Genomic DNA, 27,298 nt, shown 5'->3' with positions numbered 1-27,298 from the left:
GCTTGAAATTCTGCTCCTCCAGCCACCTACTGACTTTGGTTTTTATTTTGTGTACCATGGGTGAGACCTTGTATTTTTTTACTGTTTTAATATTTTATTGTTTCATTGCTTCCAATGTGTCTGTCTCCAGACCTCTTCCTAACCTATATTCATAATAATAATAATAATAATAATGGCACTTGTTAAGTGCTTACTATGGGCTAAGGACTGTTTTAAGCACTGGGGTAGATAATAATAATAATGAGGATGGCATTTAAGTGCTTACTATGTGCAAAGCACTGTTCTAAGCGCTGGGGAGGATACAAGGTTGGGCTCACAGTCTTAATCCCCATTTTACAGATGAGGGAACTGAGGCAAGGAGAAGTGAAGTGACTTGCCCCAAGTCACACAGCTGACAAGGGACAGATCGGGGATTTGAACCCATGACCTCTGACTCCCAACCCCGTGCTCTTTCCACTGAGCCACGCCGCTTCCCTCAAGTTACAAGTCAACCTCAAGATACGAGTTAACCAGGCCGGACACAGTCCCACTCCCACAGGGGCTCACACTCTTCAATCCCTCTTTACAGATGAGGTAAATAATAATAATGATGGTATGTGTAAAACACTTACTATGTGCATAGCACTATTCTAAGCGCTGGGGGGCTACAAGGTGATCAGGTTGTCCCGCGTGGGGCTCACAGTTTAATCCCCATTTTACAGATGAGGGAAATGAGGCCCAGAGAAGTGACTTGCTCAAAGTCACACAGCTGACGGGTGGCGGAGCGGGGATTCGAACCCATGACCTCTGCCTCTTAAGCCTGGGCTCTTTCCACTGAGCCACGCTGCTTCTCTCAATGAGGCCCAGAGAAGTCAAGTGACTTGCCCAAGGTCATACAGCAGGCCGGTGGTGGAGCCGTATCTTTCCCCTTGCCTGGAACACCCTCTCCCCTCTATGCCCCACCAAACCATAGCCCTCCAAGAACCCTTCCCTGATCAATCCCTTCCTTCTGCTCATGTCATCCCCAAGCCAGGACAAAACACCTCTATAAATCTCTCCAAACACCCTCCCTTTTGGATCCATCTCACCAATGGAAGTATTGGAAGTGAAGGACAGAATTGACTGATTCCACCACTTCTGGTCACTGATTGTTCTTTTTTCACGCTTGTAACTACTCTAGTGTAAATAAGCATTATTTAAACTTGTCCCATTTGGTCTCCCGACTCTGTTATGTTGTCCTGTCTGCTTAATACAGTGCTCTGCACACCGTAAGTGCTCAATAGTTACAATTGATTTGGGACTCACAGTCTAAAAATAATAATAAGGATGGTATTTGTTAAACGCTTACTACGTGCCAAATACCGTTCTAAGCGCTGGGGTAGATACAAGGTAATCAGGTTGTCCCACGTGGGGCTCACAGTCTTAGTTCCCATTTTACAGATGAGATAACTGAGGCACAGAAAAGTTAAATGGCTTGCCCAAGATCACGCAGCTGACAAGTGGCGGAGCGGGGATTAGAACCCACGTCCTCTGACTCCCAAGTCCGGGCTCTTTCCACTAAGCCTCGCTGCTTCTCTAAGGGAAGGAGGGAAAATGAGTACCGACTCCCCATTTTACCGTTGGGGAAATGGAGGTACTGAAGTTAAACGGCTTGCATTAGGTCACATAATAGTAATACGGATGGTATCGGTTAAGCGCTTACTATGTGCCAAGCACTGTTCTAAGCGGTGGAGTACCGTCACATGGAAGGCAAGTGGCTGAGCTGAGATTAGAGCCTGGTCTCCTACTCCCAGTCCTGTGCGCGTTCCATTGGACCACGCTAGTACTCAACTTCTATTTCTTCTGTACTTTCTCCAATTATCTGTTACCGTGTTCTGCTCCTGGAATTGTGCTTCAAACACAACAGGCATTGAGTTCTGTGTTTTACACACAAGAAGCAGCTTGGCCTAGAGGATAGAATAGAGGCCCGGAAGTCATTCATTCAATAGTATTTATTGAGCGCTTACTATGTGCAGAGCACTGTACTAAGCACGTGGAATGTACAATTTGATAATATATAGAGACGATCCCTGCCCGAAGCCCCGAGTTCTAATCCCAGCTGTACACTTGTCAGTCAATTGTATTTGAGTGCTTACTGTATGCAGAGCACTGAATTAAGCGCTTGGGAGGGTACAATGCAGCAATATAACAGACACACTTGTGTGCTGTGTGACCTTGGGGAAGTCACTTAACTTCTCGGTTACCTCATCTCTAAAGTGGGGATTGAGATGAGGAAAAGTGGGGTTTAGCCTAGGAAGGCCTCTTGGAGGAGGTGATTTATGGATTAATTATTAGGCATTCAGGACGGTGTTCTTCACACAATAGGTTGATACAGTGCTCTGCGCACGGTAAGCGCTCAGTAAATACGATTGAATGAATAGTTGCTCAGGGACAATACTGTCAATCTGGGATTGGCCATCTTTTGGCGCAGGAGAGTCAAACAAAATGAAGCCTTTGAGGAGGTAGGAAGGAATGAGCCAGATACGCAGTTGAAATTCACATTGATGTCGCTCACTTCATGGTGAATTTAATGGTTGGAAACGTCTGCCAGTCAGTCAATCTTATTTACTGAGTGCTTACCGTGTGCAGAGCCCTGCACTAAGCACTTGGGAGAGTACAGTGTAGCAATTTAACAGATACATTACCTATCTACAATGAATTTACAGTCTTCCACCCTACCTCTGTGCAAAGCCTACTTGGTGGTTACCCCGGAGCTCCAGGTGGGCCAGGGCTTCTAGGTTCTAGTGGGTACAGCTGTGACTTATCACCTCATTACACGGAGCACAATCTGCTGTCAGTTGATGGCAGCTGGAGAGGAGGGAGGGTTGCAAGGGAGGAAGGGAAGGGAGAAGAGGGAAAGGGGATGAAAAAAAGAGAGGAAAGGAGAGAGAAGGGAAGGGTAGGGAGGAGTAGTCGGAGGTGACTCTCTTTCCCCTGCTGTCTCCTGTGCTCATTTCATCCTGGAGCCAAGCAGCCAGGCCGCGCAGCCCCTCCTCACTGCCCGGACCCCCCTCCGCGATGAGATGGAGGCACAGCACGCTGGCTGGCACTGGAGGAAGGAGAGGGTGATCTGGCCCGCAGAAGGAAAGCAGCGACGTAAGGTAGGAGGCAAGGTGATGAAGTGCTTTAAAGTTGATGGTAAGCAGTTTCTGTTTGAGGCAGAGGTGGATGAACAACCGCTGGAGGTTTTTGAGAAGTGGGGGAAACATAGGATTGAATGGTTTTGTGGGAAAATGATCTGAGCAGCGGAGTGAAGGATGGATCAGGGTGGGGAGAGACAGGAGGCAGGGAGGTGAGCAAGGAGGCTGATACGGGAATCAAACCGGGCTAGGATTAATGTGTTGGCAGTTCGGATGGAGGGGAAGGGTGGATTTTAGCAAGGCTTTGAAGTTTGAGGTGATAGTATTGGGTGACACTGAACATGCGAGAAGCAGCGTGGCTCAGTGGAAAGAGCGGGGGCTTGGGAGTCAGAGGTCACGGCTTCTAATCCCCGCTCCACTGCCAGTCAGCTGTGTGACCTTGGACAAGTCCCTTAACTTCTCTGTGCCTCGGTTACCTCCTCTGCCAAATGGGGATTGAAACTGTGAGCCCCACGTGGGACGACCTGATCACCTTGTATCCTCCAGCGCTTAGAACAGTGAAAGCACATAGTGCTTAACAAATACTGCAATTTTAATGAGAGAGATGAGTTGAGGATAATGCCACAGTTATGGGCTTGGTGGTGCTGAAGGGGAAGGAAAGGGTTTGGGGGGGGGGGAGATAAGGAGCTCTGTTTTGGACATGTAAAGTTTGAGGTGTCGGCAGGACAGCCCCGTAGAGACGGCCAAAGGCTGAAGGAAATGTGAGCCGGCAGAGAGGGAGAGAGATCAGGACTGAAGAGGCAGAGAGAGCAGCTGTGGAGACAGCGTCATCTGGGGAGAGTTAGGTTTCAGCGATGATAATAATAATAATAACGGTATTTGCTAAGCTCTATGTGCTAGGCACTGTGCTAAGTGGATACAAGCAAATCGGGTTGGAAAGTCCCTGTTCTACATGGGGCTCACAAATGGGCTAAAATCCCCCCCTTTTAGAGTGAGGTAACTGAGACATAGAGAAGGGAGGTGACTTGCCCAAGACTACCCAGCAGACAAGTGGCAGAGCGGGGATTCGAACCCATGACCTTCTGACTCCCAGGGCCGTGCTCTATCCACTACACCGGGTGACAAGGAGAAGCAGCGACTGGGTCAGGAACAGATCGAAGATTAAGGGAAGCTTCCCCATGAGGGAGGGGGGTTGCAAAGACTGAAGGTGTGGGGGAAATCCGAGGGGGGGGGTTTGGCATGAGGGGTGAGGAGGGAGTGGATGGGAGTGAGCTGATGGGGCCCTTGTGGGGGAAGAGAAATGAGGGAAGGAGCTGAGATAAAACAAGGCGGTGGGTGGCACAAGGGGTGGTGAGGGGTTGGCTGGGGGGGCCGAAGGTGGGTGCCGAGTAGGGACAACAGGGGTGGGCAGAGTGGGAGGTGGTCTGAGGGGATACGGTGAGGTCAGAGAGGTTTAGGGGTTATAGTTGGGGTTGCCAAGCAGCAGTAACTGCTTAATCTGGTGGTTCTGTGATTTCATTTCTGAATCTAATGGGAGTCCTGGGGTTCTTGAGGCTAATGTGTGGGAGTAAACCAAGGGCGGTGAAGGCAGGCAGCTGTTGACTTGTAAAAAATCCGGGTCACTGTCACCAGGGTGTCAGATCCCAGCCCCTGTTGGCTTTTCTCCACCGGGGATTCAGGCCAGTTATGTGAGCATAAACTTTATGTGGGTTCTTTATATGAACACGTGAGGTTCATTCCACCTGTGCTTTGTTCTGCTTCCAAATCCTCTGACTGTGAATTGAACACCTGAATCTAATGTAATCAGTGATGGCAGTCTTGGCTCCCTGCTACACAAACAGATACAACACATATCTATGCAAACATAAATACGGGGTCCTTTGTCAGGCTCCTTTTTACTTTTTCTCTGTTCTTTGCCTCTGAATGGCAGTAACTGCCAGATGGCTTGATAGAGGTGAAACTGAGTTTCAAAAATGGAAAAAAGTGAAAAGGTTTAAAGAGTTGGGAAAACTGATTCAGAAACACAGAAAGAAAATTCCTCCAATTGTTCTTTCTATCATAACTTAGAAAATGAACCTGTATCTAAGCACTGAGTAGGACAAGGAAAAGAATATTCAAAACACACTTCAATTAAAGGAATAAGAAATGGGAGATGATAAATGGTTTTAATTTGCAATCTCAAATGTACTCAAAATGATTCTACCCACTGTTCAATAAGTACAACGTATTTGACTTGAGTTTTTTAATATTTTAACGGGGTGGACAGATATTTTAAAGCATATCTCGCCCTTCCACAATTCTCTCCTGTAAAAGAAAAATCTGCTTTCAATTTAATGGTTTAATGCATTTCTTGTAAATATATTTGAGTTTTTTTAAAAACTTCCTCTGGCTTTAAATCCAACTTTCATACTGACTTTTTTGAAGCTAGAGAATCAGCCTGGACTTCCTCAAGTTAGAAGTTAGAAGTTTCAGGCATCACAGACATGTATGTGGTCACGCAAGCCTACACCAAAATACAAACTGGTCCAGCGTATGTGTGCGCGAGCCCCGACCCACATTGTTCCCCATCTCCCCCTAACGCGGTTAGTTATATATAAAATAAGTATTTAACAAATTCCACTATTATTATTGTTCCTGCCCCGCATGACACCCAGTTGTACTTATTTTAGGATTTCTTTGAAATGAACTCTCCTGTCCTGTAATCCATTAGTCATATGACCCAAGGAGATGAGTCAATTTACAAAATAGAAGTGGAGATGGTCCTTGGTGCACCCAAACACACCAAAACAAGCTGTCTGACGTGCTACACTCGGCTCTATGTGCCTTCTGCCTTCCTCGCTCTCTCCTTCCCACTTCCTCTGCTTTCTCCACCCCCCGATCCTATAATGATTTATTTTTTAATCTTAGTGAAACTTTTCCATTATGGGTACAATCTGCTCACCATAGAGGAGTTTAGCATGTGCCTTTTAAATCATATCCTCATTCTTTTTACAGTACAACAACACATTCAATGATCACATGCTTATCCTATCTTATCAATTCTTGACTGACTGACTGAGGGCAGAGACTGTCTCTTATTCTTTTCAAAACTCTTCTGGGGGCCCAGGACAATGTTTACACCCAATAGATACTCAAATATCCTCTCTTAACCACCAGATCTATGCCCCTATCCTATCAAAACTTCCTTCTTGAGTCAAGAAAAGCACAAAGAAATCTAAAATCTAATACAGTTTACAGAAAGTTATGAGAAAATTAAAATGATGTGTGAAAAAGAAGCTGACCTACCTTCCAAAGTGAGGCTACTAAAAACTGTTGAATTCATTATCCCAACTAAAATACCAAGTCCAATTTGTTAGCCTTTTATCTCCTCCTACAAGGCTGTAAGTTGCTAGAGGGCAGAGATCATATTACCAACTCCAGAGAAGCAGCATGGCCTAATGGATAGAGCACCGGCCTGAGAGTCAGAAAGTCATGGGGTCTAATCCCAACTCTGCCACTTGCCTGCTGGGTGACCTTGGACAAATCACTTCACTTCTCTGAGCCTCATTACCTTCTCTCTGATCTCCCTTCCTCCTCTCTCGGCCCGCTCCAGTCTATTCTTCACTCCGCTGCCCGGCTCATCTTCCTGCAGAAACGCTCTGGGCCTGTCACTCCCCTTCTTAAACAACTCCAGTGGTTGCCTATCGACCTCCGCACAAAACAAAAACTTCTCACTCTAGGCTTCGAGGCTCTCCATCGCCTTGCCCCTTCCTACCTCTCCTCCCTTCTCTCTTTCCACCGCCCACCCCACACGCTCCGCTCCTCCGCCGTCCACCTCCTCACCGTCCCTCGGTCTCGCCTATCCCGCCGTCGACCCCTGGGCCACGTCCTCCCGCGGTCCCGGAACGCCCTCCCTCCTCACCTCTGCCAAACTCATTCTCTTCCCCTCTTCAAATCCCTACTTATAGCTCACCTCCTCCAAGAGGCCTTCCCAGACTGAGCTCCCCGCTTTTCCCCCTGCTCCCTCTACCCCCCCCTTCACCTCTCCGCAGCCAAACCCTCTTCTCCCCCCTTTCTCTCTGCTCCTGCCCCTCCCGTCCCACCCCTTCAGCACTGTACTCGTCTGCTCAACTGTATATATCTTCATCACTCTATTTATTTTGTTTAATGAGATGTACATCACCCTGATTCTATTTCTTTGGCATTGTTTTAATGAGATGTTCTTCCCCTCGACTCTATTTATTGCCATTGTTCTTGTCTGCCCGTCTCCCCCGATTAGACTGTAAGGCCGCCAAAGGACAGGGACTGTCTCTAACTGTCGCCGATTAGTCCATTCCAAGCGCATAGTACAGTGCTCTGCACATAGTAAGCGCTCGATAAATACTATTGAATGAAATGAAATTGTAAAATGGGGATGAAAACTCTTTGATTCAGAGGTGGATGGGAGTTTTTTGAGTAGCCCAGGACATACTGCATCTCCCTGTTGCTTTAAACTGGGTTTCTTCCCCTTACCTTTAATTTAATTTACTGTCGGGATTAAGACTGGGAGCCCCATGTGGGACAACCTGATTACCTTGTGTCTACTCCAATGCTTAGAAGAGTACTTGGCACATAGTAAGCGCTTAAATACCATCATCCTGATAGATTGTAAACTCCTCGAGGGGAGGGATCGTGTCTACCAATAATCATTATGGTACCAACACTACTGTTCTCTCCCAAGTGCTTAGTTCAGTGTTCTGCACACAGAAAGCATTCAATAAATCCCGCCGCTAATAGGTGTATGGCCTATTTCAGTTCAAAAATCCTTCAGCAACTATAGATTGTTAACTTGTAAACCTCTCCCTCCATATTCTGTGCTGTTTCTATTCATGTACTGAGTTAAATTTTGTCTGCCTGTGGGAGCAGCTCCATTTGGGACTAAACAGCTCGCCTCCTCACCGTCCCCCGTTCACGCCTAGCCCGCCGTCGACCCCTTGCCCACGTCCTCCCGCTGTCCTGGAATGCCCTCCCTCTTCACCTCCGCCAAACTAACTCTCTTCCCCTCTTCAAAGCCTTACTGAGAGCTCACTTCCTCCAAGAGGCCTTCCCAGACTGAGTTCCCCCCTTTCCCTCTGCTCCCCCTCTGCTCCTCTCCCTCCCCCTTCCCTCAGCACTGTGCTCATTGGTATATATATTTTTATTACCCAATTTATTTTGTTAATGAGGTGTACATCCCCTTGATTCTATTTATTGTGACAATGTTGTCCTGTTTTTGTTTCTTTCTATTTTGCTCTGCCGTCTGTCTCCCCCGCTTGGACTGTTAGCCCGTCATTGGGCAGGGATTGTCTCTATCTGTTGCTGAATTAGCGTTTAGTACAGTGTCTGCACATAGTAAGCGTTCAATAAATACTATTGAATGAATTTAGAGGTGGCTAGTGGGAAGATTTAACTCCTATCTGCCTTGGGCGGTGTCAGATTTGGAGGGGTTAATCCCCTTAGCCCTAGTTCGATGGGAGACCGCAGAACAGTCCCAAATTCAGGCTAGGGAGAAACTGTTTCCTTCTTTAGACCCTTACTAATTGGCCTTCACAAAGAGAGTTTGACATGGCTGCCATACTGAGGGTCGGGTGTTGTATCTAGAGATTTTTGACCAGGCACCTAATAGATTCCGTAATGAGTTCAGCAAAACATTTTCGATTTGGGAAATCCATGAGATTCAGGAGGATTAGATTAGAGGACAAAGGGTTTTAAGGCAGCAATGTTTCGGTCCTAGCTCAGACTGCAATCAATTGGAAACCCGGGGAGAGGTCCCGGGATCCGGGAGAAAAATTATTTCCCATTCAATTCCCAGGTGGATAACGAGGGAGACCCTAAAGGTGGGTTTACAAGGTGACAAGCTGCTAACATGAAATTTCTTCATGGTTTGCCTGGCTCACCTCAGCCGTGAGCTGGTGTGAATTTCTAACTGGCAACGTAGACTAGATCAGAGACTAGATAAACTGCCATTTGCTTTCGCAAAAGTCTTAACAGCTTGAAGATAGAACTGTTTTCTGAGAAAGGTAAAGGTCAGGCTGTTTAGCAAATCAGAGCCGCCATGTTCACCATGGTAAAAAGAAGAGTGAGACTATATGAAAAGCACTGTAGCCTTGTGGAAAGAGCACCAGCCTAAGAGAACTTGGGTTCAAATCCTGGCTCCACCCTTTGTGTGTTATATGACCTAGGACAAGTCATTTCACTTCTATGTGCCTCAGTTTCCTCACAAAAAAATGGGGATTCAATATCTGTTCTACCTCCTTAGACTGTGAGCCCAATGTGAGACATGGACTCTGGCTTAATTAACCTCTATCTACCCCAGTCAATCAATTTTATTGACTGCTTACTATGTGCAAAGCACAATACTGTTTGGGAGAGTACAGTAAAACAGAATTAGCAGAAATATTCCCTGCGAATAATAAGTTTACGGTCTAGAGGGACTATATCTCGGAGCTTAGAATAATGCTTGGCACTTGGCGCTTAACAAATACTATTATTGTGGTCATCATCATAAGCAACAGTTCAGATTCTGAACCCACCACTGATAGAAATAAGAAGTCCTCTACCTTCTTCCCAGGGTTTCATCAGGATAACCCCCATCCCAATTGAAAAGTGTCCAAGAGCAGGGATTCAGCAATTCACTACTGTTGTTGGGAAGATGGTTGAAAGAGAGCAGGGACAAGGAGAAGGGGAGGAAACACCATTAGGAAGGAAGTTGTCACCACGGCAATGCCCTTAAACTCTCAATAATTTGCATAAGCCTAACTAAGAAAGTGAGAACCGTCGTCTTGGAAAAGATGATCCGCTCAATCCCTCTATCATCCTAACTTTGGCACCTTTTGATTCACTCAGATGGACCAAACCTGCCTGCCTCTGGACCTCCTTTCAAGAGATCTCAGAAAGGAGGCAGTAGTCAAAGGAGAGAGACTGGTTTGGGGAAGTGAGCAGTTTTGAAAGGAAGTGGAGACGCCTTACGGTGGGAAAAATGAGACCCAAAGCCAGGTGAGTCTCCTCGAGCATTTGAGAATTTTCTGTGGATAAGCTGTTATTTATCTTGGACCTGCCCCAGTGTCCAGTGCTTAGTACACTGCCTGGCACATAGTAAGCACTTAACAAATAATAATGTTGGTATTTAAGCACTTACTGTGTGCAGAGCGCTGTTCTAAGCGCTGGGGTAGATACAGGGTAATCAGGTACATGGGAATTAAGACTGTGAGCCCCATGTGGGACAACCTGATTACCTTGTATCTACCCCAGTGCTTAGAACGGTGCTTGGCACATAGTAACCGCTTAGCAAATACCAGTATTATTATTATTCCTGGCCTGAATGGGGAAAATGAGCCCCTGCCCTTTCTAGAGCAATTGTTCTCGCCTATTCTAGACAAGTGCAGACCTCCCGTCATTCAACCCATCAGTGGCATATCTTGAGCGCTCACTATGTGCAGAGCACTAAATTAAGAGCTTGGGGGAATACAGTACGACAGAGTGGGCAGACACGTTCCCTGCCCACAGCAACCTTGGAGTCTAGAGTAAGCTGCCTAGCTGCGGTTGTCAGGGGGATAGTTGTTCCCAGCTAATAATAATTGTGGTATTTAAGCACTTACTATGTGCCAAGCGCTGGGGTGGATACAAGCAAATCGGGATGCTTAGTGGATCCTGAGGGTCCAAGTCTGTTTTTCCCAAGGAGCATTTGGAGAGAGCTCCCCATGGGGGGCGGAGATGAGAGGGAAATCCTGCAGGATGCAGATGGAGGGAAACTGCGGATGGAGGGAAACTGAGGCTGGGTCTCCCATCTCCAGTCCCTCTGAGCAGGCCGCTGGAGAGGTTAGCTCCGATTTTTTTTCCGGGTCTTCACCCAATCCTCAGCCCATTTCAAGTGCAGCCACATCGGAACCAGCCGGGGGTGACTGCGAATTTGGAGAACCTCCCGCTCGGGTGACAGTGGGACACGTTTGAATGTGGCCCGCGATAAACGATCTGTGCCGATGGAGGAATGCAGGACCCAAGCTTGGATGATTCAGGCTTAGGCCACGAAAGAGAAGTGGAAATCAGAGTACTCTGCCACAGATAATCAGGACCTCTTTACGTGGTCTAAGCATGACTGTGGAAGCAGGGACGTGATAGGGAGGAAGGTCCTAATCCTACACCTCGGAGACAATATCTTTACTCTCACAAGTCCATCCCGTCCTTCAGGCCACCATAAAGCCACTAGCAGCTCCTGGTGTAGACCGGGAGTTCCCTGTGGGAAGGGATAGTGTCTATTCCAACTCTATTGTGTTCTCTCTCCCAAGCCCTTACTACAGTGCTCTGCACTGAATAAGTACTAGATAAATGCCATTGATTAACTGATTGATAGGTTTATATATTGAGAAGCCGCCTAGCCTAGTGGAAAGAGCATGGACCTGGAGTCAAAGGACCTGGGTTTTAATCCCAGCACTGTGTGACCTTGGGCAAATCATTTAACTTCTCTGTGTCTGTTACCTCAACTGTAAAATGGGGGATTGACTACATATTATTCTATTTATTTTATTAATGATACGTAGGTCTAATTCTATTTATATTGATGCCTGCTTACTTGTTTGGATGTCTGTCTCCCCCCTTCTAGACTGCGAGCCCGTTGTCGGGTAGGGATTGTCTCTGTTGCTGAACTGTACTCTCCAAGCGCTTAGTACGGTGCTTTGCACACAGTAAGTGCTCAATAAATACTATTGAATGAATTCCCATGTGAGACATGGACTGTGTCCAACCTGATTAGCTCGAATCTATCCCGGCACTTATTACGGTTTCTGGAACACAGTAATCACTTAACAAATATCCTTAAAAAAAGTTGTTCTGTTAGCATAGGCATGTAACTTAAACTTGTACTCCCATAGTACCCTCTGGGGGGGGGGGGGGGGGGGGGGGGAACTTCACGGACTCAAATTAGGGTTCAGAAGGGTATGTCGGAGACAAGTTTATTTCCATTTATGTTTCTTCTTGCACAAGTAGGGAGTGGTGGTTGATGGGCAGGGTTTCCCGTGCTAATCAAGGCCAGCTCAACTTAAGCAATACAGAGTTTCTTTACACACAACTGGTAAAGCATCCACACATGGTCAGAAAAGCAGAATGGAGGATGCAGGCGACAATAATTCCCGCCCGGTGATTTCCCGTCCAGCTCCCGGGGCTTTCTTCTCCAAGTGATCATTTGCTGCTTCCCTGTTTTGAGTTTCCCCTGTTTATTTGTTTTGATGTATATAGATCTATCATTCTTTTTGTAGTGATGCCTGTTTACTTGTTTTGATGCCTCACTCGTTCTAGACTGTAAGGCCGGTGTGGGCAGGAATTGTCTCTTTATTGCTGAATCGTACTTTCCAAGCGCTTAGTACAGTGCTCTGCACACTAAGCGCTCAATATATACGATTGAATGAATTAGTTGATATGTGAATCTCCCTGATAAGACAGGTAAAATGGAACAAAGGGAAGAGGATACGTGACGTGCTTGTCTTGAGCAGGGAGGCTCAGCAGTACTTGGGCTCCTTGTTATGAGGTAACCGAGCAGGCCTAGAGTTAAAACAGGAAGGTCGGAGAGAGAGGAAAATACAAGGTCCTGACCATTGTGCTTCCACACCTCCCAAATGGAGGTATTGGCCAGCATAACCACTGGAGAGAGAGAATTTTCCCGCCTAGATATTATCAAGTGCTGTTATTTCCGATTCATGGATATTTTTTCTCCGGAAGGTCCTAATCCGTAACCTTTTTAATGGTTCCTCCGTTATCATTGTTATGGTCTCCATCCATCTAGATGCAGGTCTGCCTCTTCCACATTTTTCTTGGCTTTTCCTAGCATTAGTGTCTTCTCCAGAGGAGTGGTCAGCCTGATGCTGTGTACAAAATATGCTACTTTATCTAGTCAGCTGGCCCTCCAAAGACCACAGTGACTTAATTTGCTCCAAGACCCATTTGCTTTTCAGGCAGTCCACGACATTTGTATAAGCCTTCTCCAACACCACAATTCAAAAAAATTGATGCTTTTTCTATCCTGTTTTTTTCACTGTCCAGCTTCTGGATCTGGATCTTCCCCAAATGCAGCAGGCGAGATTTAGAAGCAGCGTGGCCTCGTGAGTAGAGCATGGCCCTGGGAGTCAGAAGTACCAGGGTTCTAGGCCTGCCTCTGCTACTTGGTTGCTGTGTGACCTTGGGCAAGTCACTTCACTTCTCTGGGCCTCAATTACCTCATCTGGAAAACGAGGTTTAGGACTGTGAGCCCCAAATGGGACATGTACTGTGTCCAACCTGATTATCTTTTATCAATACCAGAGCTTAGAACAGAGCCTGGCACATAGGTAAGCACTTAATACCATAAATCGTTTTTTTTTTTTTAAAAAAAAAAAGAGGGGCTAGCCCTCACCCCAGGAAGCCTCCGCAGGATCCTAACCCATTCCACTAAGGTGGTTTTTGGGGGTCATACCCCCTGCACCCCTATCGCTTCCACCAACCTGTGGCTGAAGCCCAAAAATCTCCCTAAAAATGAAGAGCTCACCAAGGACCAGCCTATCACACCCCTTCCAGGGTTGGCTACAGGAAGCTCACCGACCAACTGCTTCTCCCTGCACCGACTCTCCAGTCCCTGTGACTCCCCGGAACCGTGACCGCAGGCAGACACCGAGATCTGAGATCTCCACAATATTTATTTAACATGTTCTTAAAAAGGTAACAATCCAAGAAAATCCAACTCAAATGGTCTGTCCCTGGATCTAATACTATGCATGTGGATCACCTGGTCACTTAATAATAATAATGATATTTAAGTGCTTACTGTGTACCAAGAGCTAAGCACTGAGGTAAATGCAAGGTAGTCAGGCTGTCCCACACGGTGCTCACAGTCTTAATCTCCTTTTTACAGATAAGGTAACTGAGGCACAGAGCAGTTGTGACTTGCCCAAAGTCACACAGCTGACAAGTGGTGGAGTCCTGATTAGAACCCACAGCCTCTGACTCCCAGGCCCTGGCTCTTTCCGCTAAGCCACGTTGCTTCTCTGGAATTGCTTCACCTGCTTATGTCCACATCTGCAATTTATATTGATGTTTGTCTCCCTCTCAAGACTGTAAACTCCTTGGGGGCAGGGAAGATAATCTACCAACTCCGTTAAAGTGTTCTCTCCCGATCGCTTAGTACAGTGCTCTGCACACAGTAAGTGCTCAATAAATACCATTTATTATTTCCCCCCTCTCCCCAGGACCCTCTGACCTTCCCACTTGCTGCTCCAGGATGCATTTTCTTCTCTCCCCCAGGGTCAGGAGCTTTGCTAGCTCCTGGACTCTGAACCTCCAGGGATCTTCTCTGCAGTTCCTGTGTCCCTCAGGATCCACAGCACCAACTCTAATAGTAATATTGGTATTTGTTAAGCGCTTACTATGTGCAGAGCACTGTTTTAAGCGCTGGGGTAGATACAGGGTCATCAGGTTGTCCCTCGTGAGGCCCACAGTCTTCATCCTCACTTTACAGATGAGGTAACTGAGGCGCAGAGAAGTTAAAGTGACTTGCCCACAGTCACACTGCTGACAAGTGGCAGAGCTGGGATTCGAACCTGTGACCCCTGACTCCCAAGCCCGGGCTCTTTCCACTGAGCCACGGAACTCTGTTCGAGTCCTGCTCTCCCAGGCACTTAGCTAATAATAATTGTGGCATTTAAGTGCTTACTGTGTGCCAGGCACTGTCCTATGTGAGGGAGTGGATACAACAAATCGCACTGGACTCACGTGGGGCTCACAGTTTCAATCCCCCATTTTACAGATGAGGTTACCGAGGCACAGAGAAGTGAAACGCCTTGCCCAAGGTCATACAGCAGAAAAGTGGCAGAGCTGGGATTAGAACTCACAGCTTCTGACTCCCAGGCCAGTGCTCTATCCACCAGACCATACGGTTCTTATGTCCGAGTTGGCCAAGGGTCTCCTTCCCCTCTTCTCCCTGACACCAACCAAGCCCCTCTACCAGTCCTCTCTCTGGTTTGGCTAGGTCTCCTGGAGTGAGTTTCCTGGCTTCCTTCTCCCTCTCCTACATTCTGAAACATCCCAGATGTCTTCACCACAATAGGAATGACTTCATCTACCACCAGATTTGAAACAAGAGTCTTACGGTAACTAATGTCACCATCAACATTTGCCAGAAGGCAAGGAAAAATATATGTACTCCGATGGAAGTCAGTCTCAGCACCTCGGTCAACGGAATTTCTTCCCCTCCTGCTCCTAAGAAATATGCCATGGTATTTGATAACCTCACGAGAAAGGAACGTTTGTTATTTTCCATAAGAATGCAACTGAAGTTGGGCAGCTCTGCTCCAACTCCATTGAGTCAGCAAGAAAAAGCCCATCCAACCAGCAATCGAAGTCGATTTACAGTCTTTGTGAATTTCACGGCAAACTTCTCATTTACCTGGGAGGAAACTGCAGGTTAAAAAAAAAAAAAAAAGGTAAAATGGAAGAAGAGTTCACTATAAATTATTACAAGACCAAACTTTCTTTTAAATGTTTATTGAAACCACTGCTAAAACAAGGACAGGTTTAGTGCAACTTGAAATTCATAATTTGGTAACTGAACAGACCATTAAATTACCAAGATCACCTTATAGCAGTCACTCAGTACAGTTACATCAACTTTACGGTTATTTAAACTGCACTCGTATGCAACTGATTAAATGAGGATGTGAATCTTTTAACACTGCGTGAGTAAACAAAATTAGTAGCAGATACAGCTATATTAAAGTTTGATATTAAATACAATTCAAACATTACAATGGGTCAATGAACTCTAGAACTACAAGTCCACCTTTACAAGAGGAATGTATGTAGCCAGTAAAAATAAAGTGACCACAGTGGCTAACACTGTACCTGCTTCTTCAAAGCAGAAATACAGTAAATGCTTCACAGCGTTTTCTTGGTGAAAACATTTGTATGTCATTTAACAACAAAAAATTTAAAATTCTGTTTCTCCCCTTGGTATTGTAAATGCATTTTTAAAATATCCAAATACAAATTTCTGTGCTGGTGACAGGGCTCGGAACTCAAGTGCTATATCCACCTCAGGATAAACTGCTCCTTGCAGAAAAGGGAACTATCGGAGCTTAATTTTAGAAAAATGTCGAATGTACAAGTCTGCTAAATTTGCTAGGAGAGCATTTGGACATAGGACTGCGGGAGAGCGTGATCGGCTTCGAAATGGCACCAGAAACGGGGAGCTGTGACTGGCTGACCAAAGATGAGTGGATTGCTCACCCGGAGCTCGTTTCAAGGGGTAAGCAACTTCTTCTAGGACACAAATAAGCAATGCATTCCCTTCTCACGCTCAGAACCAGGCCCATTATTTAAGCTCGCTCTAAGAAACATGGATGGAGAATCTTGTGTTTGATATTTGAAAGAAAAGTTAGATATTTTTCAAAAACAAAATAATTTAATTTTACCTCAGAGATTCAACCAGGCTCTTCTCGAGTAACATTATAAAAGAGTATGCTTTTTCATGTCCTTAAATCTATTATAAAACCTTGCAATTTATACCATCACTTCTCTTTGTGATAGTTTTTCACTTCCAGCTCTAGAACTAGAAAACTAGAACTAGAAAATATTTAAAACTATCACAAATGATAATTTTTAAATATTAAAATGGGATTGAAATTTGGCTTGGGAAAGGCAACCCTCAGATCTGTATCCATCGGTCTGAAATTAAATCCCTTCCTTATTTTTCTGGAACTCTCGAGAGGGAGTTTATTGAAAAAGGATGCTGTTTGATAAGAACAATTTTTTTCTTAAAAAAAACTGAGCATATTAGGATTGAAATTTCCACGAAGTGGACACTTCATCCCAAGCTTTGAAAAGAAGCAGACACAAAGTGGAAATGTTGCTAAATTCCAGCACGTACAGTCATGAAATAGTCAATTATTCAAACCAGCCAGTTCGATTCAATAGCTCTTTAAAAAATGATTTACATAAAGAAAGTACCTCTAGAGAAAACCAATTTAAAACTGAATAAGAGGTGCTTGGCAGTTCTTCCAACTCCAGGGAGCTCAATGAATGGATATATTTATACATCTGTGTAACTGTCTTCTCTCTAATGATTTCTTAATTTGTTTGGAGTGTGGCGTTAAGTGTTGTCAATCACATCTAAATTTTTGAGCCTTTCTGAGATGACAGTTTTTCAGATAAATGTTTAACAGCAGCAGTCTACATGCTGGCTAGATGATGTTACTCTGAACTCAACACAGCTCTGCAGAGGTTTGGAAAAGGAGACACAAAACGAACTTTAAATCAAAACTGAGTTAAAATCTCTCAGCAAAACCAAGGCAAAACTGAAATTCAGAATTCTGTTCTGATGCTGATTAAACCTACAGACATCTATGATTTTGACCATAATTTTGTAGCTTTTAATATATTTCCACTAGAGTGCAACACAAATTTGATCACCAATACACTTACTTAACGATAATAAAGGAAGACTCTTCCTGACGCCTAGAGAGTCAGAGATGTTTCCATCCAAGCTTTGAAAAAGAGAGGCAATTCTGATAATACATTACATGCATTTCAGAGAAAACTGAATTTGAAAAAGATCATTCTACTACTTGCTTTCCAATAAAATACTCTCAAAGAGCTGAAATGAGACGGAGTTAAAAAAAAAAAAAAAACAAAACCAAATTAAATTAGGGTGAGTTCATTATAATACTGTCACTGTACAAACATTTTATTTACCTTAGGTTACCTGGGCAAGGGGTGTCTTAGTTATTCTATGCAACACCTAGAAGCCGAGTGCTCAGTAAAGGCAGAACCATAGGGGTCCTTATTTCTAATGAGTTGCCCAAGTCTTCTGTTGGTGGAGCACAGAAGAGGAAACGGTCACTCACGACTCAGTCCCCTACTTCAAAAAAATATCGACTAGCAACAGACAATAAAAAGCAGTAGAAAATGGGTAGTCTAAAAAGCTGGTGCCCGAGCACTCTTTTACACAGTCAGGTGTATTCACAAACTTCAAATGGTTCAAAAAACTTGCCAACTTTCACCTAGAAGAAGGATTTATAGAAAGCAATGGCGGTGATACAGAGGCTGGGCGAAGGAAAAGTGTCTCAAAACACGATCATCTGAGAATTTCACCAATACCTCTTTTCCTCCCAGATCTGGTCTCCCAAAATGAATGATTTAGAAAACAACTCTCAGCCACAGAACACGCAGCCACATGCGATCACGAGCATACATACATGCATACATACACAGACACACACTTTCACGTTCCTCCCTGCCAGCTCCATTCCCCAAATCTTCAGTCGAGATCCTGCTTTAGGCTTCCTTAGGTGCCAGAACCCTTGGGAGGGTTTGGGCAGGAAAGGAGAGGTCGAAAAGCCTCTCTACCAAACACACCCATACATCCCCACAAGCCTGTAGGTCCTCCACGACAAACATCAGAATGTAATCATTCTAGCAGATAAAATTCCACTTTAAAATACCTGTAATCTATGCGGTACACCTAAAATCCATAAACACTAGTGACCTTTGTGGAAGGAGCCAGGCTGTGGGGTAAATTTGGGAACTTAACATATTTGAACAGAAACCGTGCATAGAAATCTAAACTCCAATTCCAGAGATGTCTGGATTTGAAGAACTCCTTTAAAAGGGTCCTTAACCAGGAAGCAGCATTTGTAGAGCAAAATATTTACACATAAACACACACATCCTTCCATTCCAGAATGGGTTGGTTGTTCTTGCAAGTACTACTTGAAAAAAGACTTCTGTCAGGTATGTGGTTACTTTAAGGTTCTAACATTTCCATTTTGTAAAAATTATGCTTTTTGGATTCGAGCACTTAAAGAACGAAAAATCTTTATATATATAAACCATGAAAAAGGAAGAGGATGATAAAAACAGTGCTGGCTGATGAAGGGAAGATTTCCCTAAAGGAAAGAATGACCTTTCGTCCTTCGTAAAAGTAGTTGCCATCAGAAGATGAATTTAAGGGGCGATTTTAAAACGGAGTGTACATGACACCAGAAGTTGAAGCAGGCAAAAAGGTCAGCTGCTAGAATCTATGAACAGCTCCCTCCAGAACAGAACGGCTTATTCCAAACCGTAGAAACAGCCAGCAGCATTCCGGATACATTGGAAATCCTGTCAGATACCAGCACCTGCTCAGATTTCTCTCACCCAGTTTTCCTACAATCTGAATGCAACACGCATATAAACTGAGATTAAATAAACATATTATTCTGATACCGATTGCAAAGGGAAAAACTAAACATACTGCATACACACTCTGCATCACAAAGCATTTACAGCAAAGATAGATTGACTCCCCATCAGTCTCTCTGAATGCGAACGGGAACATTCACCATTTATGTTTTTTTTTCTTCAAAACCATGACCTATACTTTCCTCCTTCGATGAAAAAAAAAAAACCAAAGTAAAGAAGATTTTTCATCTTTGGATTTGTTTTAGGCGTTCTCCAAGAGCCAGCAAAATAATGGTTTACTCCTCTCCTCATCAGAAACCTTGTCCTGCATTTCACAGTATTTCAGCACAGCCTGCAGGACATCTCCGACTTTCCATTCTTTCTCCCGTAATCTTTTTGAAAACTAGAAAAGAGGAAAACATAGAAAGAATTAAACCCTATAGACTGTAAGCTCACTGGGGTTAGGGAATGTTTCTACCTTCTGGGATATAATGTACTCTTCCAAGCACTTTGGAGTGTGCTGTGCATCCAGTAAGCTCTCAATAAATACAATCGACTGAAAAAGAAAAAGCAACAACCTGGAGCACTTATAATTGTGTGGGCAGAGTGCCCCAAGGCTAGAGTAAAGTTCTCCAAAGGTCAAACCTTTTCCTTTAACCTGGTTTTATAAACAGTTCTCTTTCGCAGAATGACAGTTTCGGAGATCGGATGACAGAGATGCACAAACCTCACAGAGATTTTACTTGGTAAAGTGGTGTGCAAAGGCTGCAGAAGGCAGAAAATCCTCAACTTAAATAAACACAAGGGCCACACCCTCAATTAAGAACTTGCAATAATAAAGACGACGTCAAGCTTAATGAAAGGATGTGGATTTTTGCTTTTCACAATATAGAATGTGGTTTTCTTGGTGAATTCACACTAGCCTCAACGGAAATATGGGTTTTTCTGAGTTCGGAAATTTTAATGTTTCCAAAAGTATAGGTTTTAATTCATAATTTTAGTCACCCCCCCCCGCCGCCCCCACAAACAAAATAATCCTTACTATCATTTCTATTTAGTGAAGCTGAAGCTACAAGGCTTGGTGCCTTCTGTTATTTGAAATCAGAACCACTTGCTGTCCCTGCACTCGGGGCTCTGAGTTTCAGTTCCCTGAGATAAATAACAAATATCACCACATCAAGAGCTCTGAGGTGAATCTGTCAGAGAGGGCTGGAATGTAGGTCTTGGAGAGAGAGCCACCTCCCCTCCATCTCCCATTTTCTGCCCGGAGGAAGCTCTTCTCCTCTCTGCTTCTACCATCTTGCTCCCACATCTTCTCCCACACGTTCTCATTGCTCTGTCTCCCTGTCCTTCAACTTCCTCTAAAATTGAGTCCCCGTTTCTCCACAGAGCCCTTTCTCTTACCACCCGGTCTTCCCTCCGAATTAAACAGAATCGGAAAGATCCTCAAAAAAGGCTGGAGAAAATCAAAAAGAAAACGTTTTTGAATTTGAAAGGCCATGTCCCTTAATACCCTAGTCCTGTGCTTTCGCTTTCTACTATAAGGTCTCAGTAGTAGACAGGCATGCAGATTTAAATTTAAATTCATTTAAATTTGAGTTTAGCTCCTTGTGGGGCCGATGGCCCAGAGGGTACTCAAATACCTGATACCTTCCCATCCTTGGAGAAGCAGCGTGGCCTGGGAAGCAGCAGGACCTGGGTTCTAATGCCAGCTCCACCTCTTGTCTGCTGGGTGACCTCGGGCAAGTCACTTCACTTCTCTGGGTCTCAGATATCTCATGCATAAAATGGAGTAAACCCCACTGGGAAATGGACTGTGTTCAACCTGGTTAACTTGCATCTATCTCAGCCCCCCAAAATATGCACAACACAAGAGGAACTAGAAAAATGCATTTATCTTTCGATTTTGGAATTATGATTTATTACACTGTTCTACTTCCCACTATGACTCTGACCCAAATACCTAAAAATTAACGCGGGAACCCTTCCGATTCAAGAATGAGCCAAGATACCAACTGAGAGTCGTATTACTCGCCAATGGTAGAATGTCAGAATTTTTCCTATTGCTTAGGGGAAAAATGCTCTCCTACACTGGGTAATTTGTTAAACAGTAAAACTACATCTTCCTACTTTTGAAAATTACTTCATCTCAAATACTGATGAAATGAAATTTACAACTTCATACATCAATAAATCAATCAAATAACCCCTATTTCTTTCAAACTTAACACACAGATTACTAAATTGAAAGTTGTCAAACACTAGAGAGTTCTTCTTGCCACAGTAAAAAAAAAAAAATCAAAATACTAATTATCGGTTGACTGTTGACATTGGGGCTGGAACAGTATCAAGCCGAGAAAACACTATAAACCAAAGATCAAACATGCATGTTATGTGCCTGAGGATTGAAGAAATCAGGTGCAGACCCTAAAGCATTTAATTAGCTCTGCCTTCCCTTTCTATTTCTTTTGGGCTATGTCTCATGGGAACTTGTCTTTGTGAGTAAACTAAAATACACTTTAGAAATATTAAGTCGATGTAGACAATATTTTGTGTTTGCATAACCTTTACTTTTCCCCACACCCTTTTGCACGAAGATAGACACACAGTCCCTGTACCACATGGGGCTCACAGTCTAAGTGGGAGGGAGGAGAATTTAAATTCTCATTTTTACAGAGGTAACTGAGTAAAACAGAAGTTAAGTAACTTGATCAAGGTCACTATGTGTCACTGTTTTAATGCTGGGCAGATACAAGTTAATCAAGTTAGACACAATCACTGTCCCATTTGGGTTTCACAGTTCAAGTAGAAGGAACATATACAGAGCCACACATCCGGTACTCACATGTATGAAATCTTTCTTTGCCAGGTCACGAAAATGAAGCTGGGTCACCTCTGCTTCAGAGGCAACAAGCCACTGCAGAACTGTTCTCAGCTGGGCGTCCCCGGCACATGGGTCCAGATCAAAATTCGTGACTAACAACGTCTTCCCAGCGTGTCCCAGGCCTGCGTTTGGAAAACAAACAGAAGTGAAGTGAAGCACAATACAATCCAGAGCCCTCTAGGTGATGCATTAACATGTTGTTTCTATTTTTATTTCCTATGGTTCTAAATAAAAATTGAGCCACTCAGACTTTTTTTAAGCAAAACTATCGAAAAGAGAGGAACTACAAGCCTCATGAATAAGAATATTTCTAAACTGACAAGGCTACATAAACAAAGGAGTCTTTTATCATACATTTCTAGTTCAGGTAGCACATAAATTCTGACACATTGAATCAATCCATGTTTCCTGTTACGTTTCACTGTTTTGGAAGCTGGTAATAGATCTGGGATCAAGGGTTAAATGAGAGAAAATGTAATTAACACACCCAACTCCAAAGCAGAGAAAGAGCACTTCAAACCTGAACTGAAGGGATGTAACCGAACCCCTCAACCAAATCTCTTCATGAATATTAAAAGGGGAAGAATATGTTACCAAGGAACTGGTCCTAGATTGTTTGTATCCTAATTCAGAAAAATGTTTTATAGTTATCTGTTAAAACCCAATTTATTTTTTCCAATGTTCTGGACTAAGAAAACAACACCTTTTCACAAAGCGGATGGCACGTTACAGCTAACAGTCGAAGGAAAAAAAGTAAACACACACCACAACGTAAGGAAAGGCCGTTTAGAAACATCTCACCAATTTTTTTTAAAAAGGGCAGAAAAAATGAATTTCAGTTTGTTCGAATTGTTGGCTATCTTTAGTAATAGGTAAAAGGGGTCAGGTCTGCTGGTTCAGGCACTTCAATTTACTCCGTTGAATAAACCATTGTCAAGGAAGCCAGGTTGTACGATTCATTTTGCCACATCTTGCAAATCCCCAATTTTCTCATACAAATTCAAAGTATGCACTTTAAAAACCCAATGTGAACAGTTTGGCCTTGTGTAATTTCTTTGAGCTGGCTACCCCATGCAGCTTCTTTCTTTTCCACAACTCCCTTCACTAAGGCTTATCTTATCCCAGCTCTGTCACTTGTCAGCTATGTGACTGTGGGCAAGTCACTTCACTTCTCTGGGCCTCAGTGACCTCAACTGTAAAATGGGGATTAAGATTGTGAGCCTCACGTGGGACAACCTGATTACCCTGTATCTACTCCAGCGCTTAGAACAGTGCTCTGCACATAGTAAGCACTTAAATACCAACATTATTATTATTATTATGAACAGTGGATGCCCTCCATTGAAAGGGAGAGTTCGGGGGCCTGCCAGTAATTAATTGGGGAAGAAAACAATCATGACCAGTAAACAACCAAGGAGGGAGAAGAGGTTAATTCATGATGTAGCATTAAATGCAAGTGGAAATTCTGCTTTGGTCACAAAATGAAAGTCTGGATGATAACAGCTTCAGTTATATTATCAAGAGACGTAGTTTTCAACCCCTCCCTCCTTCCCTATTCCTCTGGAAGGCACTGTCTAATGATGGGTTCGTGACTAAAATGGAAAAGAACATATACATCAAGATACAAACCCTCCAAAGTTGATCAATTTGCAATAATTTCTGCAATGCATGGCTCACAACAGGAAAAAGATAAGCTTTCCTAAATAATCAATAGTAAACAAAGTGGATTTTCCACTTTCAACAAAAATGGAATGAATAAATCAATCAACTTCAGCATATACTGTGGTTGGAAAGTCAGAACGATAAAAGAGTCAGAAAAGGACAGAAAAAGAAAGAAGAGAAGGGAGTTAGAAAAAGAGGAATGGGGAAGAGTGGGATGGAGAGAGAAGGGGAGCTTCCACATAAAGGAGCAGCGAAGCCTAGTGGAAAAAGCCTAGGCCTGGGATCAGAGGACCTGGGCTCTAAACCCAGATCTAATAACAATAATAATAATAGCAGCATTTGTTAAGCACTTACTATGTGCCAAGCACTGTTCTAAGAGCTGGGGTAAACACAAAGTAATCTGGTTGTCCCACGTAGGGTTTACAGTCTTAATCCCCATTTTACAGAATAAGTAACTGAGGCACAGAGAAGTTAAGTGACTTGCCCAAAGTCACACAGCTGACAAGTGGCAGAGCAAGGATTAGAACCCAAGACCTCTGACTCCCTCTTTCCACTAAGCCATGCTGCTTCTCAAGATCTACAAGAATCGGCCACTTGCCTGCTGTGTGACCTTTGCCAAGTCACATAAACTCTCTGTGGTTAGTTTCCTCATCTGTAAAATGGGGATTTAGTACTTGTTTTCCTTCCTACTTAGACTGTGTGACTGACTGTGATCGGGGGGTCCTGCCAGTAATTAATTGGGGAAGAAAAAAATCATGACCAGTAAGTAAACCACCAAGGAGGGAGAAGAGGTAAATTCATAATGTAGCATTAAATGCAAGTGGAAATTCTGCTTTGGTCACCAAACAAGTCTGGATGATAGCTTCAGTTACATTATCAAAAGATGGAATCTTCAACCCCTCCCTCCTTCCCTATTCCTCTAGAAGGCACTATCTAATGATGGGCTCGTGACTAAAATGGAAAAGAACATATACATCAAGATACAAGCCCTCCCAAATTGATCAATTTGCAATGATTTCTGAGAAACATGGATCACAGCAGGAAAAAGATAAGCTTTCCTAAATAATCAGTAGTAAACAAAGTGGTTTTCCACTTTCAACAAAAATGGAATGAATAAATCAACTTCAGCATATACTGTGTGACTGATATATATATCTGTCATTTTATTTATTTGCATTGATGACTGTCTCTCTCCCGAGACTGTGAGCTCGCTGTGGACAGGGAATGTCACTGTTTATCTCTGGACTGTATTTTCCCATGAGCTTAGCACAGTGCTCTGCACACGGTAAGTGCTTAATAAATACGGTTGAATGAACGAACGAATGAATAGGAAGGGGTGGCAGTCGAGCCGGGGCACATTCCGGGCAAGGGGATAGGCCAGCCCAGAGAGTCGAATGCGAATCACTTACGGAACTCGGCTCAGTAGCCCCAACACCTGGGGGGATTCTCGGGGTAAACTTTTGGGTTTTATTTACTAACTGAGTTAGGTTTGATGTTGAAGACTCTACCTACAGTTATTTTCCATCCATTGTTCTCTTCTATTTTGGGCGGTCAACAAAAGGTAGGCCTTTTTGATGTTTGTCAGAATTCTTACATCATGATTCAAGCGCAGGGCACCTCATGCTTTCCACAGAATGACTGTAAACATCAAGAATTTGCACTTCAAACAACATCAAATAAACCTTTATTTACTGTGCAGGTCATTACTTTAGCAAATAAGTCATTTATAATGATTTCGACAGAGATCTTAGAATTGTATAAAGAGCATTAGATCCAGCGTCCTGTAACACCTGATCTGTTTAATACAAACTGTTTTAGTAGTATATGAGTAGTTTACTGTTTAATAGAAAATACAGAGGTGAAAATAGTGTCCATACTAAGGACAAAAGCCAATTTAAGAAATCTACAATAAAGCCATCATTACCTGGTCCTATGCCCTGCAGATCTTCATCTTTATCGTCTGCTCCATCACTACACAACAAAAGAGAATGTCAGAAGTGTTACTATAATCACTAGCAGACAATGGGCACAGGTTATCCTAAAATGTAGTAATGACTGTTAAAATAACAGGGTGCGATAGGATTTTTTTTAAATATCAAGAAATGATGATGAAAAGGAAGCTTTGCTTCTCACACTATTTCATGTTGGAATTTGAGTTGTAAATAGGCTCCTACGAATACATCATCAGCAACCAAGAAGTCCTACCTTTATAAAAATGAGTAAGGAAATTCAGAAAGGAAATTTCAATTTCAAAACAATTCCAGGTCTCTCAACAAGAAAATCGTATTTCTCTTTGGAACAAAATGTACAGAAAAGATCTGCAATCTGCTAGTCTTACAGTTCAGACAACAAATACAAAATATTTATGACTATAATAGAAAAAAATGAGAAATCCTGTAGGAAGCAAGCTTTTTTTTTTTTGGAAACACTGATAGATAGGGTAAGAACAGCAAGCAGTGCATGCAGAGGAATTTTTGTTTTGCATTGAAATGTTATCTATATCTTGTAGCGGAATTTTTCCATTTGCTCTAATTTGTTAGGGACAATTATGTCAAGATTAGAAGAAAAGCAGCTTGTTCCACTTCTACATTGGAGCCCCCATAATGAAATTCATGCATTAATGATGAGAAACTCATCTATTCTGGACTGGACCAACCTGTCTGATGGCGGAAAGGATAAATTCTCCTCATACATATCTCCTTCTAAACCAAGACTGCTCCAGCTACTGCTGATACCAATACTGCCAGAGGAAGAAGAGAACAGAGCTGAACTAGAAAACGAACAATCGCTCAAAACAAGAACTCTCAGCTCTTTCGGAGCTGTCTTTATCTGGTCAGCATCCACCGGACACTGCAGCTTTCAAAGAAGTCTTCCGTACCTGGGATGTAAGGGAACTGCTGGCAGGATTCAGAATCCCAAGCAATGAAGGAGTGCATGATTGGGGTTCTTTTTTTAAATAACAAATAGGGAAAACCATCCTGAGTTCATTTTCCAATACCAGTCATAGAATTAGTTTATACGAAAGGTTGTCTGCACTGTATATGGAAACTTGATGTCAAACGACCCGCTTTCTAGTGAAATGAACCTTCTAGTGAAGGGGAGAAACTTCATTAAAACGTTTAATTTTCTCTACCTTTTTTTTTAACAAGATATGAGTCACAACTCTCATGGTAACAACATGTGCGATACTTTTCAAGATTTTCCCAGCAATATCTTTCAAAAAATGATCTGAACCTATTAACTGTCACATCTGATAAAGATCCCCAGTTAAGGAACTCTAAATGTCTGCAGTCTTCAAAACAAGAAAATAAATTCCTCGCTGTTTTAGATGGCGAGGGCTGAGGGGAACAGATGAATATGGCCCAATTTTGTCAGAGCAGAAGGAAAAATGATTTTCTCTTCCTTAATTTTATAATTGAGATGCGGTCAATCACAAGAAGGCAAAGTGTAAACCCTCCTAGATTCAGTAGGTTGACCAAGA

The 27,298-nt window shown here is 43.4% G+C and overlaps 1 protein-coding gene and 1 long non-coding RNA gene across 2 annotated transcripts in view; one reads left to right on the top strand and one right to left on the bottom strand.

Moving 5' to 3' along the window:
• Positions 1-2,936: 2,936 nt before the first annotated feature.
• LOC114805821 lies at positions 2,937-15,819 on the top strand. The gene is made up of 3 exons (XR_003753849.2): positions 2,937-3,119; positions 9,942-10,091; positions 15,085-15,819. It is a non-coding gene; the product is annotated as an uncharacterized LOC114805821 (long non-coding RNA).
• Positions 15,584-27,298, bottom strand: part of AKAP11 (A-kinase anchoring protein 11) — a 53,529-nt gene continuing 41,814 nt past the window's right edge. The window contains 4 exon segments of the mRNA XM_029047844.2: positions 15,584-19,674; positions 22,117-22,277; positions 25,742-25,788; positions 26,474-26,557. Coding sequence (XP_028903677.1) covers positions 19,534-19,674; positions 22,117-22,277; positions 25,742-25,788; positions 26,474-26,557 — 433 coding nt within the window. The 3' untranslated portion in view covers positions 15,584-19,533.

The sequence above is a fragment of the Ornithorhynchus anatinus genome, chromosome 20, assembly GCF_004115215.2.
Source record: "Ornithorhynchus anatinus isolate Pmale09 chromosome 20, mOrnAna1.pri.v4, whole genome shotgun sequence".
NCBI classification, from domain to species: Eukaryota; Metazoa; Chordata; class Mammalia; order Monotremata; family Ornithorhynchidae; genus Ornithorhynchus; species Ornithorhynchus anatinus.
This window is presented reverse-complemented; position numbering and strand designations above follow the sequence as displayed.